Genomic DNA, 15,372 nt, shown 5'->3' on the forward strand with positions numbered 1-15,372 from the left:
AACTGAATGACTTCATCATCCAGCTTGATGAAGAAGTAGAGGGTATGCAGAGTACCATTCTAGTTCTGCAGCAGCAGCTGAAGGAGACACGCCAGCAGTTGGCTCAGTACCAGCAGCAGCAGTCTCAGGCCTCTGCCCCAAGTACCAGCAGGACTACAGCTTCTGAACCTGTAGAACAGTCAGAGGCCACAAGTAAAGACTGCAGTCGTCTGACAAACGGACCAAGTAATGGTAGCTCCTCCCGCCAGAGGACGTCTGGGTCTGGATTTCACAGGGAGGGCAACACAACCGAAGATGACTTTCCTTCTTCTCCAGGGAATGGTAATAAGTCCTCCAACAGCTCAGAGGAGAGAACTGGCAGAGGAGGTAGTGGTTACGTAAATCAACTCAGTGCGGGGTATGAAAGTGTAGACTCTCCCACGGGCAGTGAAAACTCTCTCACACACCAATCAAATGACACAGACTCCAGTCATGACCCTCAAGAGGAGAAAGCAGTGAGTGGGAAAGGTAATCGAACTGTGGGTTCCCGCCACGTTCAGAATGGCTTGGACTCAAGTGTAAATGTACAGGGTTCAGTTTTGTAATATTTTTTCAGCAAATTTTTATACAGTGTCATTTAATTTGGGAGAGGATACTGTCCAGAAAATTAATGCATACTTTTGTCACAATTTGCCTTTTTGTGGGTGTACGTTTTGTTTTTTTTGTTGTTTTTTTTCTTTGTTTTTTTTTTTCCTTTTCTTTGTTTTTTTTTCTTTGCTTCAATACTTCTGCCGCTTTGGAAATTGTAACAGTTAATTACTTTGAATGTTGCTAAAAGGACATTTTGTGTAGGGTCAAGTTATTTTTATATGAGTTAATGTGAAATTGTAAATGGAAATTTTTCCTTAAAATACAACACAATGACGTCTGTATAAATCTATGTCTGTTTAGAATCTGTGCTGTGTAAGGGCATTCGTACTCATGCTGTTACTGTACTTATGCACCATTCAGACTTGTTAGAGTAGATGTGGGTTTATGACTGCCAAGTTTGCCCAGTACAGTAGTTTTTTATCACTAAAAGTTGGACTCATTGATGGAGTCCTGTAGTAGTTTCAGTGTTAGATACAGTTTTTTCCACCATACATCTGTGCATTTTCTCTTTAGGTGACTGTTTAAGAAATTTGTGTGCATAGTTACTCAGTTTTTATGAACTGTTGTATCCTGTTAATGCATATTGCTCTGTGACTCCAGTATATCTTACCTGTACTGACCAAACCTAAATAAAGATTTTTATTGTAACTCCTTAATTAGCTTTTTTGTTTTGTTTTGGGTGTATGTTTAGCATTTGTCATTTTCATTGAGTCACTGAATTTCTACTCATTATCCTTCAAGTACCACAACAGTCAAACTTAAGACCAAGCATCGATTATGATTTTGCACACAATTTTTAATGTATGCCTTATTTTGCAAAATGGAGCTGGAGTTCAGGGCTACACTTAAAATTTTTTCTTGACTTATAATTGTTACAAAATATTTTAAAATACAGAAAAGTATAAAGAAAATAGTCATCTATTTCTTAGGCTTTTTTTTTTTTTTTTTTTTTTTAAAATTGAGACAGGGTCTTGCTTTGTCACTTAGGCTCAAGTGCAGTGGTGCAGTCATGGCTCACTGCAGCCTCAAAGTCCTAGACTCAAGTGATCCTCCCACTTCAGGCTTCCGAGTACCTGAGACTATAGGCATATACTACCACACCCAGCTACATTTATTTTAATTTTAGTAGAGACAAGGCCTCGCTATGTTGCACAGGCTGGCCTCAAACTCCTGGCCCCAAGGGATCCTTCTGCCTTGGCTTCCCAACGTGTTGGGATTGCAGGAGTGAGCTACAGCTCCTGGCCCTTTCTGAGTTTTAATTGAAAAGCAGGGTTTGTTTTTTGTGACCTGATTTCAAGTAGAGTATCTTTGTAGTCAGTGATGTTTGTTTTAAAACGCTGGCCAGTACTACTGATTTTTACTAACAACATATCTGGTAATATTATATGAGTAAGGGGTGTTAGAATGTAGGTAGGAGAAAATGTTTTTAAGGTGGAAGAATGTCAAAGTTTGCTCCATTTTCTCAGAGGTAATTAAGTATAAAAGTATGATATTGAATGGCCTTCAAATGTGTAGCTTTCATATATGGTTGAAATGAAATTCCATTTCTGCTAAAAGCAAAGTATTGTTTTAGACATAACTTGTAATACAATCAAGGAACCTTGGGAGTGGAGTTATAATACTCGAAAACTGAGGTACAACTTATTTGAAAGTAATTGCTGCTTTTGCTTGTTTAGCTGATACAGGTATATCTGGTCTTCAGCAGTATGTTAAATACTGCACTGTCTCTTGATTAACCTTTTCTTTTTCTTTTTCTCTTTTTTTTTTTTTTCGAGAATCTCGCTCTGCCACCCAGGCTGGAGTGCAGTGGCACTATCGTGGCTCACTGCAACCTCCACCTCCTGGATTCAAGCAATTCTCCTGCCTCAGACTCCTGAGTAGCTGGGATTACAGGTGTGCGCCACCACGCCCAGCTTATTTTTGTATTTTCAGAAGAGATGGGGTTTCACTGTGTTGGCCAGGCTGGTCTCGAACTCCTGACCTTGTGATCCACCCACCTCGGCCTCCCAAAGTGCTGGGATTACAGGTGTGAGCCACCGCGCCCAACCTTGATTAACCTTTTCTACAGTCTGCTCAAGTGAGTAAAAAATCCTATACAATTTTTAATTTGCATGTGATTAAACATTTTGGTGTTTGATATATCAGATACTGTGTTTGGCTTTTGTTATGTACATCCTTCAACTTGACCAATTTAAACAAAAATGTAATTTCTCTGTCCTGTTGGTGTAACGTAATCAAGAGTTTGTGATAGGAAATTAATTTTTCAACCAGTGATACAATTTTATGACTGAATTTAATATTGACCTGTTAATGTGACATTTTCATGTTTCTGTTGAGTCTGCCTTGATGAATAACTCAGAGCACTTATTCTGTGGTACATAGAGTCAGTATTTCTCATTTCTGGAATTGGATGCTTTATTTTCTGGTATGCCTGTGATAAGAGAGGTGATAGAGTGGCTTCTGCATCTAATTGGTTTGAATCCTGGTATTACACTTAACTGATTTGGGCAAATGTATCCTCGAGGCTCGATATTTTGTTTTGTTTTTCTCCCCTGTAAGAGCACTCACTGCTGTCTTAGCTTGGACTGCTGTGAAAAAAAAAAAACACACAGACTGGCTTTACACGCGCATTCCTCACTGTTTTTGGAGGCTGGGAAGTCTAAAGATCACAGTGCCCCCTGATTGGTGCCCCAGTTTGGTTCCTGGTAGGAGTCCTCATACAGAGAGCGCAATAGATGTCAGTTTCCTTGGCTCCTCAGGTGTATTGGATACAACTGACTACTCCAGTTTTTGAGACACTTTTGCAAAACAATGTAAAGCCATTCCTTCTGACAACTTTCTTTCTCAGATGTTCCCTCTTTCATGAGTAGTTATGCCCTGTACTCAAATCATTGCCTGCTGCTCTACGTCACTGTCTTGGGAGTTCACCTATCCCTGTGGTTATAGTGAACACTTTCATAATCCCAGGTAATGTCATTAACTGATCTGGACCCATCATGGGGTGGCTGTGCTGAGGGAGTGTTGAGCTAGCCCCTAGTGGTAAGGAGCACACTGCTGACCTCCATCCTATGACAATTCCACTTTGGTGATTCACTGTTCCCCTCATGGAGACCAAGGAGGAATTTGCTACATAGTAGGTTGGTGAATCCAGCCTGTAGCAAAGACCTGGCTTGGACTCCTGCAACTCTTTATGAAACTTAACCAAGAATGATTGCATCTTCCAGCGGGGGAAGATGCTGAGAAGGCCCCTTCAGGATAAACTGGCTCCATAGCACTGCTGTAATGGTGCCTCCTCATGAGTAAGCACTTGGAGATTTTTGTGGCTTCCTGCCCACTCACCCTGCTCACCAGTCCAGGTAGTTTATGATTTGAGATCTAGATGTAATTTTATTTTATTTTATTTTATTTTTGAGATGGAGTTTCGCTCTTGTTGCCCAGGCTGGAGTACAATGGCACAATCTTGACCCACCACAACCTCCGCCTCCCAGGTTCAAGCAATTCTCCTGCCTTAGCCTCCCTAGTAGCTGGGATTTACAGGCATGTGGCATCACGCCCAGCTAATTTTGTATTTTTAGTAGAGACAGAGTTTCTGCATGTTGGTCAGGCAGGTCTTGAACTCCCGACCTCAGGTGATCTGCCCGCCTCAGCCTCCCAAAGTGCTGGGATTACAGGCATGAGCCACCGCGGCCGGCCAAGACGTAATTTTAAAAATTATCTTCCAGCTGGCTGGGGCGCGGTGGCTCACGCCTGTAATCCCAGCACTTTGGGAGGCCGAGGTGGGCAGATCACAAGGTCAGGAGTTCGAGATCAGCCTAACATGGTGAAACCCCGTCTTTACTAAAAATACAAAAATTAGCTGGGCATGGTGGCACGGGCCTGTAATCCCAGCTACTCAGGAGTCTGAGGCAGAAGAATCGCTTGAACCTGGGAGGTGGAGGTTGTGGTGAGCCGAGATAGCGCCACTGCACTCCAGCCTGGGTGACAGAGCGAGACTCCGTCTCAAAAAAAAAAAAAAATTCCTCTTCTTTCCTTCATTCATTATTCTTAGTCCCCGTCTGTCTCATATGAGTAGGTAATCATATGAGTAGCTATAATGAGGACTCCTCAGGGGACAGATTCTGTTTGGCCACTCAGCAGAAGCATGCAATTACCTTCTCAAGATTGGCTCCTAAACTTACTCTAGATCGAGCCTTCAGGCAGGAAACTATATATCCCTTGTCTCCAGAAGAATATATTCATACTCATTCAAATGTGCTAGGCACTGGCCATAAAGAATATTGGTGTTCATTCATAACTGCCTATAATGTGCTAGGAGCTGTGCATAAAGCAGTGTACCAGGATCATCTTGCAAAGCTTATGTAGTCAGTAGAGGAGACAGATAAACTAGGAATTACATGGTAAGTTGAAAGAGGAAGTTAGGGGTAAGATGCTGCACCAAATGCAGGAGATTGGAAGGTTTTTCTGGAAGAAGTGATGTTTAGGGGGAGTTTCAGAGGTAAATTTCTGGTTTGGTTAACAGAAGATAGTTTCACTGCTCACTGAGATTACAGAAGAAACAGGCTGGAAGAGTTTGGTTTCAGTATGTCAAATTTGTTGTGCTTATAGGAAATTTTATTTATTTGAGACAGTTTCTCTCTGTCGCTCAGGCTGGAGTGCAGTGGTGTGATCTCGGCTCACTGAAACCTCTGCCTCCTAGGTTCAAGCGATTTTCCCATGTCAGCCTCCCCAGTAGCTGGGATTACAGGCGCATGGCACCACGCCCGGCTAATTTTTCTATTTTATGGTAGAAACGGGATATCACCATGTTGGCCAGGCTGGTCTCAAACTGCTGACCTCAAATGATCCGCCCTCCTCGGCCTCCCAAAGTGCTGGGATTACAGGTGTGAGCCAAGGTGCCCGACCTGATGTGCTTGTAAGAATTTAAATGAAGAGGGTCAGTCAGCTTAGGAGACGAGGTTAGATGTAAGGATTTCAGACTTGTCAGTATACAGGTGGTGATTGATGCCGTAGGAATGACTGGTATTACCCAGGGAGCTGGTGCAAAGTAGCAGCCTTGGGGAACATGTTAAGGGGATGTGAGAGTAAGCCCACAAAGACTCAGAAGTGGCCAGGGAGTAAGGGGAAAATGGGATAGAATAGAGCAAAAGCCACGGGAGGCATTCCTTGAATTCCTTGGACTCAGATATGTTAGGGGACAGGAAACACATTGAAGACAACTGAAAAGAGACTTAAGTGTGCTGCTGAGTTCTTAGCAGGGTAGACAGCTGATTTCACCACTATTCCAGACCCTAAAGATTTCTCCTGAAATTGCACTGTTATGCAATGTTTTTCCTTCTCTATTGCCCCACCTCTGGGGCCTATACTCTTCTCTGATTTATCTGACCCATCCGCATATCTCTGCAAAGTCTTAATGTAGGTTTCCAGGATTTAATGATTCTTTCAATCTACTTTAAAATTCTTCAGGAAGATTCTCCAGGTCCGTCAACAGTTTTCCCCTTCATGACTTTGTGACAAAGCTTTCTTGTTCCACTATCCAGGTGTTCCCAACAAGTTGCTGTAATGGTGGCCCCTCATAAGCTTGCCTGGAAACCCTAGAAAGCTCAGAAAAATTATGAACTTTGCCCAGTAAGAGGCTGAGAAGTCAGAAAGGGTTTTAAACAAAACTGACCCCACTTGTTACATGCTCCTTTCACTGTCCAAACGTCAACCAAAGGAACTTTTCACTGTGTGACGCTAAGACGCTCTCGGCGTCCTCACCCGTTCACAGCCAGAGTTGATCTTAGAAGGCAGGGGGCTCGCACCGAGACGCTCCTAGCAAGCCCCTCACGCGAGGGAATGACTGGCGCCAGGCGAAACGCACAGGACCTCCCGAAGCCGCCGAGAGCAAAAGGACCCATCAGAACCGTGCTGAGACCCGCGGCGGGGCGGGCTGGCACTCGAGATTCTCGCCCGTGGGATTCCAGTCCTGAGCTGAACGAGAGATAAGTCTTTGTCACCCCCCAGTCTTTACTGTTTCGAAAAACCCTAAGATTTAAAAAAAAAAAAAAAGCCCAAAACATCAAGTCGGGGAACCCCAACATTCGGGTGTCCAGAAACACTGGGGTCTTCAGGCGCTCTGTAAATGCGTCCGAGGTCCGCGGTTCTGCCCGCAGGCCCAGACCCCGGCCTCACTTCCGCCCCGCGCCCCGCACCCCGGGCGCCTCCGCCCGCCCCTGCTCCGGCCTTGCGCCTGCGCACAGTGGGATGCGCGGGGAGGTGGTGCGCGGGGAGGTGGAGGGCGAGGGGCGGGGCTACCTCAGGTCCCGCCCGCGGCAGGCCTGTGGGCTGCGAGGAGGAGCTTTGCCTAGCTTGCAGGCAGAGCAGGGCAGACGGCGGCAGGAGAAGCAAGATGAATGCAGGCTCAGATCCCGTGGTCATCGTCTCGGCGGCGCGGACCATCATAGGTGAGTGACCGGCGGGAGCCGCGCAGAGTCCGAGGCGCCTGCTGCTTCGGCAGGAGCGCCGAGGGCCGGACTTGTGTAGGAGAGGGGCGTAGGTGGAGGAAGCCGGTCAAGCCAAGCCGCGAGGACCCGCGGGATCCCTGGAACCCTGCGCCTTCCGTGTTCCCTGACCTGGTGCTACAGCCCCACCCTCTCCTCTGCCGATGTGCGCACTCCGTCCCTCGTGCTTGGATTGGCTCCCGGGGTAGAGCCATCGCGTGGCCTGCCTCTCCCATTGGTTGGCGTAGGGAGGTGTTCTCCTCCGGGGCCCCTAATTGGCCGGCTCCGGGAGGCGCCATCGGTAATGCCTGCGGCAGGGGCGGAACTGCTAGGTGGTCTGAGCCCGGCTTTGGGCTGGGGTCGGGCTGTCACACAATGGCTAGAAGTCGTGACTTCGTCTCCTTCGTGCCGCATGGTTTTCAACGCCCTTGACCCGCCGGTTCCTTTTGTTTGGGAAAAATGGGGTCACATCCAGTCCTTCGGATTTGGGGAAATAGAAGGGCTACAGCGGCGTCCCTAGGCCGTTCTGGAGGTCGCCTGTCCAGCCCTCGGCCGCTGCGAGTTGTGGCACCCACCTTGACCTTTGCTCAGACCAGCAGGTGTAGGAACATGTGGGAGGAGAGGGCACTACCTCCTCGCGGTGGCCTTGCCAAACAGGGTCATGAGGCCTCCCTGCTCGTAGGTGGTTTCTGTATTACCCGCAGGCTTGTGATGTCCACGCTCTCCGCCTTTGTATTGTAGGTTCCTTCAATGGTACCTTAGCTGCTGTTCCTGTCCAGGACCTGGGCTCCACTGTCATCAAAGAAGTCTTGAAGAGGGCCACTGTGGCTCCGGAAGATGTGTCTGAGGTCATCTTTGGACATGTTTTGGCAGCAGGTAAGTCTCAGTGATTCCAGGAGAAGTCAGGCTTATTAGAAACAGCCCATAAACACACACACACACACACACTCTCACACACTCACACACTCTCTCACTCACTCAAGTTCTTGCCTCCTTGCTTTTGCTCAGAGTTCCCTCAGTTATGATTCCTCCTGTTGGCCTCCTTCTTCCAGCCCTGTCAGTAGCTTCTATCCAGCTTGAGACTCAGCTTCTTGGCCAGGCAGGGTGGCTCCCGCCTGTAATCCCAGCACTTTTGGGAGGTGGAGGAGGAAGGATCACTTGAGTCCAGAAGTTTGAGACTAGCCTGGGCAACAAAGCAAGACCCCGTCTCTACAAAAAATAAAATAGCCAGGTATGATGGGCTGTGCCTCCCAGCTACTGGAGAGGCTGAGATGGGAGGATCACTTGAGCCCAGGAGTTTGAGACTGCAGTGATTGTGTCACTGCACTCCGTCCTGGGTGACAGAGTGAGACCCTTTCTCTAAACAAACAAAAAGACTTAGCTTCATTAATATGCTTTTTGTGAATGAACTTAGACCACTGACCTACACTGCCTTTTCTTTTTTTTTTTTTTTTTTTTTTTTTGAGACGGAGTCTCTCTCTGTGGCCCAGGCTGGAGTGCAGTGGCACAATCTCAGCTCACTGCAAGCTCCGCCTCCCGGGTTCACGCCATTCTCCTGCCTCAGCCTTCTGAGTAGCTGGAACTACAGGCGGCCCACTGCCTTTTCATTCTTAAGAAGCAGGGCCGGCCGGGCCCGGTGGCTCACGCCTGTAATCCCAGCACTTTGGGAGGCCGAGGTGGGCGGATCATGAGGTCAGAAGATCAAGACCATCCTGGCTGACACGGTGAAACCCCGTTTCTACTAAAAATACAAAAAATTAGCCGGGCGTGGTGGTGGGCGCCTGTATTCCCAGCTACTTGGGAGGCTGAGACAGGAGAATGGCGTGAACCCGGGAGGCGGAGCTTGCAGTGAGCTGAGATTGTGCCACTGCACTCCATTCAGCCTGGGCGACAGAGTGAGACTCCTTTTTAAAAAAAATAATAAGAAGAAGAAGAAGCAGGGCCACCGTGATGCATAGGAAAGTATGCCTGCTCCTCCTTACTACCTCAAAGTGTCACTCATTCAACAAAAATGTATTCAGTTCCTCCTATGTGCCCCATACTGTGCTTAGTGCTGGGAGTACGGTTCCAACAATACAGGTAAGTTCCCTGCCCTCTTAGGGCTCAGTTCTGAGCTTGGAAAATAGGTGCCATATCATGCCCCTTGCAAATGGGGCATATCACTCCCTAGAGGAATATAGCTGAGTCCTGAGAGTGCCCCCATCTTCTGATTCTTTGGGTTTGAACACTCGTAATTAATTAATTAATTATTATTATTATTTAAAGAGACAGGGTCTTACTCTGTCGTCCAGGCTGGAATGCAATGGTGTAATCAATCATAGCCCACTATAACCTCAAACTCCTGGGCTCCACGGTATCCTCCCACCTCAGCCTCTGGAGTAGCTGGGATTACAGGAGCAGGCCACCACACCTGGCTAATTTTTTAAATTTTTTTGTAGAAGCGGAGTCTCTGTCTGTTGCCTAGGCGTGAGTGCAGTGGCTGTTCACAGGCACAATCATGGTGCACCATGCCCTTGAACTTCTGAGCTAGCTGGGACTACCGGTGCATGTCTACTCAGTTTAAGGCTTTTAAAGCACTGTGCTAAATGCTTTCCTTTCATTACCTCATTTAATCTTCCTCACAAGTCTGTTATATCCTATTATCTTCATTTTACAAATGAATAAATGAGAGTTTAAGAGGTTAAATGACTTACCAGGGTCACAGTTTGAAGTGGAGCTAGCACTTGAACTTAGATCTGTCCTATTCCTTGAGCCAGATACCTTCTACAATCATGTAACAAATGTTTATTGAGCACCTACTTTGTGCCAGGCACTACTTTAGCAGCTGGAGATAAGCAATGTTCATATCAGATAGAAATTCTCATTCTCATGAAGCTCATAGTATGCTAAATGCTAGCATTATTAATTGTGTTAGCACCTCATTTCTTTCTTTTTTTTTTTGAGATGGACTCCCACTCTGTTGCCCAGGCTGGAGTGCAGTGACGCAATCTTGGCTCACTGCAACCTCTGCCTCCCGGGTTCCAGTGATTCTCCTGCCTCAGCCTCCCAAGTAACTGGGATTACAGGTGCCTGCCACTGTGCCCAGCTAATTTTTGTATTTTTAGTAGAGATGGGGTTTCAACATGTTGGCCAGGCTGGTCTCGAACTTCTGACCTCAAGTTATCCACCCGCCTCGGCCTCCCAAAGTGCTGGGATTACAGGCGTGAGCCGCCATGCCCAGCCCTGTACCTCATTTCTTCTTTTTCTTTTTTTTGAGATGGAGTCTCACTCTGTCGCCCAGGCTGGTGGAGTGCAGCCGTACAATCTTGGCTCACTGCAACCTCTGTCTCTCAGGTTCAAGCAATTCTCCTGCCTCAGCCTCCTGAGTAGCTGGGATTACAGGCATGCACCACCATGCCCAGTTAATTTTTGTATTTTTAGTGGGGGGGGTGGGGTTCACCATATTGTCCAGGCTGGTCTCGAACTCCTGACCTCAAGTAATGCACCCCTCGCCCCCCCACCGGCCTCCCAAAGTGCTGGGATTACAGGTGTGAGCCACTGCTCACAGCCTGAGGCACTGCGCCGGGCCTGTCTTTTTAATATGTATATGATCCTGCATATGTTTTCAGTCTCAAGTAACCTTACCCGTTTTTAGTTTCCAGCCTAATCCCAAATTGATAACATTGTGATGAATATAATCTCTAAGTTTTTGTCAGCGACTTATTTGCTAGTTCTTCCCCACAAACTCACCAAGGAAGGGTGGTAGGTTTGAGTATATCTGAAACTGGGAATAGAGTAACCACTTTATAAACATTTACCATTGACTCTGATAACAGACAACGGCGATTGAGAATATTTGAAACTTTTAACTCCATTCTCTTCTGTGCTACTTTAAGTAAATTATGTATTTCTTCCCAACTAAAGGAAGTCCCATAGTTGAATTATGAAAAGATATTTGTGTTTCAGTACTCAGAATGAGAAAAAAAGGTATTTGTGAATTCTGAGTTTGTATATATTTTGTTATATAACCATTTAAGCATAGTGTAATGAATACTAAGCAAGAATAGAACTGCTTATTATCAAAGGTTTTCCTTTTTAAGTAACCCTTTTTCTTCTCAAGTGTCTTAAGCCATGATCTTGGGAGCAAATGGCCCTAGTTAGAAACACTGAGAATGCCTAGGTTATATCCTGTGTTTATTAGACATAGGTTGGATAATGCTTATTTAAGCCCCCCCCCCCCCCCCAACTTTTTTTTTTTTTTTTGAGACGGCGTTTCGCCCTTGTTGCCCAGGCTGGAGTGTAATGGTGTGATCTCAGCTCACCGCAACCTCCTCTTCCCAGGTTCAAGCAATTCTCCTGCCTCAGCCTCCCTAGTAACTAGGATTACACTCATGCGCCACCACGCCTAGCTAATTTTGTATTTTTAGTACAGACGGAGTTTCTCCATGTTGGTCAGGCTGGTCTCAAACTCCCGACCTCAGGTGATCTGCCCTCCTTGGCCTCCCAAAGTGCTGGGATTACAGGCATGAGCCACCGCGCCCGGCTATTTAAGCCATATCAAAAGATGAGGATGACACTTCTTTCTTAAGGTATTAATGACTTCTTTATGGAGGAGAAAGCTTATATCTATGAAATACCTCCAGAGCAGCACAAGGCAGTATATATTCAAGGGCTAGACTGTGACAGGTGGAGTGTGTATACAGGCCTTTTTTCCTCCAGTGGGCACTTACCTGACCTGTAGGCTTTCAGAAGTGCCAGGTAACCCAACTGGCAATTTTCCACACACTTTCACTGTGACATTTTGTCTTTCTCCTTGATTGCTAAGAGTCCTCTGTGTTCCTCTTTCTAGGCTGTGGGCAGAATCCTGTTAGACAAGCCAGTGTGGGTGCAGGAATTCCCTACTCTGTTCCAGCATGGAGCTGCCAGATGATCTGTGGGTCAGGCCTAAAAGCTGTGTGCCTTGCAGTCCAGTCAATAGGGATAGGAGACTCCAGCATTGTGGTTGCAGGAGGCATGGAAAATATGAGCAAGGTAAGGCCTCTCCGATGAGGTGGCTTTCGCTGACCTGACACTGAGAAACTCATGTCTATGCCAGAACAGAGTAAACGGATACATAGCAGAGCTGGAACCAAACAGTGAACAAATAAACAGAAATGACAACCTTGATCCCTGCTTGAATGTGAAGTATTCTTCAGTTTGGGTGGGAAATCCGGGTTGATAAGAAGTTTATCAACCAGTGTGATTGGAACCGAATATACTTTTTCTAAACTATTAATGAAGCATGTAATATTTTCTGAATTAAATTCATATTAGTTGCTTGATGTCCTTGGTTTTAAATTTCTTTCCCATTGTGAGTAAAAGGCAAAAAACAGATGTTGCCACTTACCTTCCTGCACATGACAAGGAGATCCTGGGGACCAGACTTTTTGACCTTTTCAGGGTATAGAACATGTAAAAGAGGACCACCAAGTGGTGCCCTTCTCCAGTAGGTTTGCCAGGCATGATTTGTTTCACCAAGTTCCATACCTCAAATTGGCATAGTGGTTGAAAGAAAAAGTATATCCCCTGCTTCCTACTGAGGCAGCTCAGGGGCTGAGGTGCAGATTCCCTAGATAGAAGCTGATTCAGCCCAGCCATTGCTGAGGTTCAGGAGGAGGCAGGCTAAAGGTAACAAAAATAATCGGAGTGATTTTGATGGGATGACACTGACATCTGTGTAGTACTTTACCAGGTGCTTTTGTACATGTGTTCACAACAGCCCCGTATAGGGTAGATGATATCATTCCCAGTTTACAGGTAAGGAAACTGAGGACCAGAGCCAGCATTCAAATACAACTCTTCCGACTAAGTCCAATCAATGACTCTTTCCATTCTAATATACCTGCTGTTGAGTCGGTGAGAGTTAAGACTGGCCGCTACTCAGAAATCCCTCCCCATCATTTAGTTAGCCTGATTATTCTCACTGTAGACATTATGTCATCCATTGAAATAGGTAACACATTGTTAGCTTTACTTAAGCCCTTAGAAGATTTCTTCATTTAACAGATAATTAATTGCCTCGATGGAAAGAATAAATGGAATTCTTAAGGAAACAGGACACAGAATGGGTAGGTTTGAGGGAGAATTGAAAATGGGTAGGTAGGAGAGTAATGGTTCCCAACAATAGGAAAGATTAAGTCTGCTAATTCCAGGGGTCTTTAGACCCTGGGCTGGCTGAGGACCTAGAACTGGGGAGAAGGGCTGCAAAGGGGCCTAGATGAAGACTTAGGAAATACTAGATAGTTTTGAGTTGTATTCTGGGGAGAAGACTAATTGCAACTAAGCCTAAATCCACTTTTATTTCTGACTTCTAGGCTCCTCACTTGGCTTACTTGAGAACAGGAGTAAAGATAGGTGAGATGCCACTGACTGACAGTATACTCTGTGATGGTCTTACAGATGCATTTCACAACTGTCATATGGGTATTACAGGTAAGGCAGACATGGCTGAAACTGTATTAGCTTTAAAAAGGTTAAAAAGACCATATAATAATCTGCTTCTTAGGTGCTTTTGTCCTTATGGCCAGAGACTGTCTTAAGGATTTTTATATCTCTTCTTTGATTAACTGAAGTGAAGTAAGTATTCTCTTCTTTGTGAACACTTGATTATCAGAGAATGTTAGAAGTGGGAAGTACCTCAGAGTTCTTCTGGATCAACCCCTCATTTTACCAAATGAAGAAACAGGGCCCACAAATAGTGCTTGTGTGGCAGAGGTAGTAACAGAGATAAACCAGTTGTTTTTTTGGTACCTAGCTGTACTTTTTGTACTACACAATTGGGTTATTGGTCATTCATGCTGAAGGGTCCTGTGGTCTAAGTTTAATGGCAAAGCAACTGGGAAATCAAAAGCACTCTTGTCTTTAGTATACATATAAAACTTAGGAAACAGAATAGACATTTTAGAGTTAAAGAATCAAACCCTGAGAAGTTAAGCACCTTGCTCAAATGCATGCAGCAATGGCTCTGGTTTTATGTAACACATAAATATGTGAAAAAGGTAATGGGGAAAAGTACAAGATTCCAAGAGGGAACTGTGTGCATGAATGCTAGGAAGGAAGGAAGGGCTTAGGGATATGGGAAGCAATGAGAAGCTCAAGGCATCTTGACCACTTCTCGACCTAGAGCCACAACAGAGAAGGCTATAAAAACACAGGCAGACAATGGAAGACACTGTGTGACCAACTGCCTCAACCATAACTAGAGGTGGTCATTAAAAATTCAGATCCCGAGCCCTTTCCAAGGTGTACTGTGGATTGAATTGTACTCTTCCAGCCTCCAGAACTGTAAGAAAATAAATTGCTCTTCTTTAGAAAAAAAAGAAAAGAAAAAAGGCTCAGGTCATGATGGAATAATTGACAAAGATTAGATTTCCTACTATAAACAAGCATAAAACTTGTGAAAATATATAAAGCCACTGTTTTATATATGTCAGGTTTTGACTAATACTCATGTAAGACTGAGATCCTTGAGAGAAGGGAAAACCCCAGTGTCACTGTCTCTACCCGGGGCACTTCCCAAACTGTGTTATGGAGAGGCAGAGCCTAAGCTGGAAACAGTGGTCTCAGTGATCTGAAGAAGCAGAGAATTTGGGGCTTCTGAGATGGCTGGAGTTTGTGGGGCAGAATAAGGGGGAGAAGAAAAAAAGAGCTCCAGAAATCTGCAAAAGGTTCCCCTTAAGTCTTTGATCAAATACTAAGCTTGTAGATAACAGCTTACAAGGCCTAGTAGAAAAGAGCTGCAAGGGAGAGGTGAACTGGAGATTTTATAGATTACTAGGAGATAAAAGTTCTGGACAAGCGAGTGGAAACCTTACTGAACCCCTTGGACACACCAGAGTTTAGGGGTAGGGCCAAAACCGTAGAGTAAAAGCTACTCTAGACCCAAACTAATAAGCTTAAAAACAAGCCTCAAAAGGATCAAGGTGATTTGCCAGTATTTTGACTGCTTGTGGAAACAAAACTCAATATATTCTCTAAAGATAATAAAATCTATATGTCCAGTTATGTAGCAACTGTAATGTTCAGCATGCAATGAGAACTTTCTAGATACACAAAGAATTAAGAAAATATAGCTTACAACCAGGGTGGAAAAAAACCACAACAGTCAACAGACCCTGCAATACTAGAATTATCAGATGAGGATCTTAAAGGCTCTATTTTACATATGTTTAAAGATACAAAGGAAAATATAATCTTCATAGAGGAATAGATGTGGACATCTCAGGAGTAAAAGGAAAAAATATAA

At 45.1% G+C, this 15,372-nt stretch overlaps 2 protein-coding genes and 1 long non-coding RNA gene across 6 annotated transcripts in view; 2 read left to right on the plus strand and 1 right to left on the minus strand.

Moving 5' to 3' along the window:
- Nucleotides 1-1,286, plus strand: part of WTAP (WT1 associated protein) — a 30,143-nt gene extending 28,857 nt beyond the window's left edge. For all 3 annotated transcript variants that reach the window (XM_004044898.5, XM_004044899.5, XM_055391025.2), the window contains one exon: nt 1-1,286. In XM_004044898.5, the coding sequence (XP_004044946.1) occupies nt 1-584 (584 nt within the window). In that variant the 3' untranslated portion in view covers nt 585-1,286.
- LOC129534318 (uncharacterized) lies at nt 691-7,269 on the minus strand. The gene is made up of 2 exons (XR_008680868.2): nt 6,925-7,269; nt 691-6,600 (listed from the first exon to the last, which is right to left on the minus strand). It is a non-coding gene; the product is annotated as an uncharacterized lncRNA (long non-coding RNA).
- The window catches only part of ACAT2 (acetyl-CoA acetyltransferase 2), a 17,252-nt gene continuing 8,473 nt past the window's right edge, over nt 6,594-15,372 (plus strand). The window contains exons 1-4 of one of the 2 annotated variants that reach the window (XM_004044902.4): nt 6,594-7,073; nt 7,851-7,985; nt 11,938-12,119; nt 13,442-13,559. In XM_004044902.4, coding sequence (XP_004044950.4) covers nt 6,752-7,073; nt 7,851-7,985; nt 11,938-12,119; nt 13,442-13,559 — 757 coding nt within the window. In that variant the 5' untranslated portion in view covers nt 6,594-6,751. Of the gene's footprint in view, nt 7,074-7,434; nt 7,711-7,850; nt 7,986-11,937; nt 12,120-13,441; nt 13,560-15,372 lie in introns of those variants that run through there. The other variant, XM_004044903.5, reaches the window with a different exon arrangement.

The sequence above is a fragment of the Gorilla gorilla genome, chromosome 5, assembly GCF_029281585.2.
Source record: "Gorilla gorilla gorilla isolate KB3781 chromosome 5, NHGRI_mGorGor1-v2.1_pri, whole genome shotgun sequence".
NCBI classification, from domain to species: domain Eukaryota; kingdom Metazoa; phylum Chordata; class Mammalia; order Primates; family Hominidae; genus Gorilla; species Gorilla gorilla.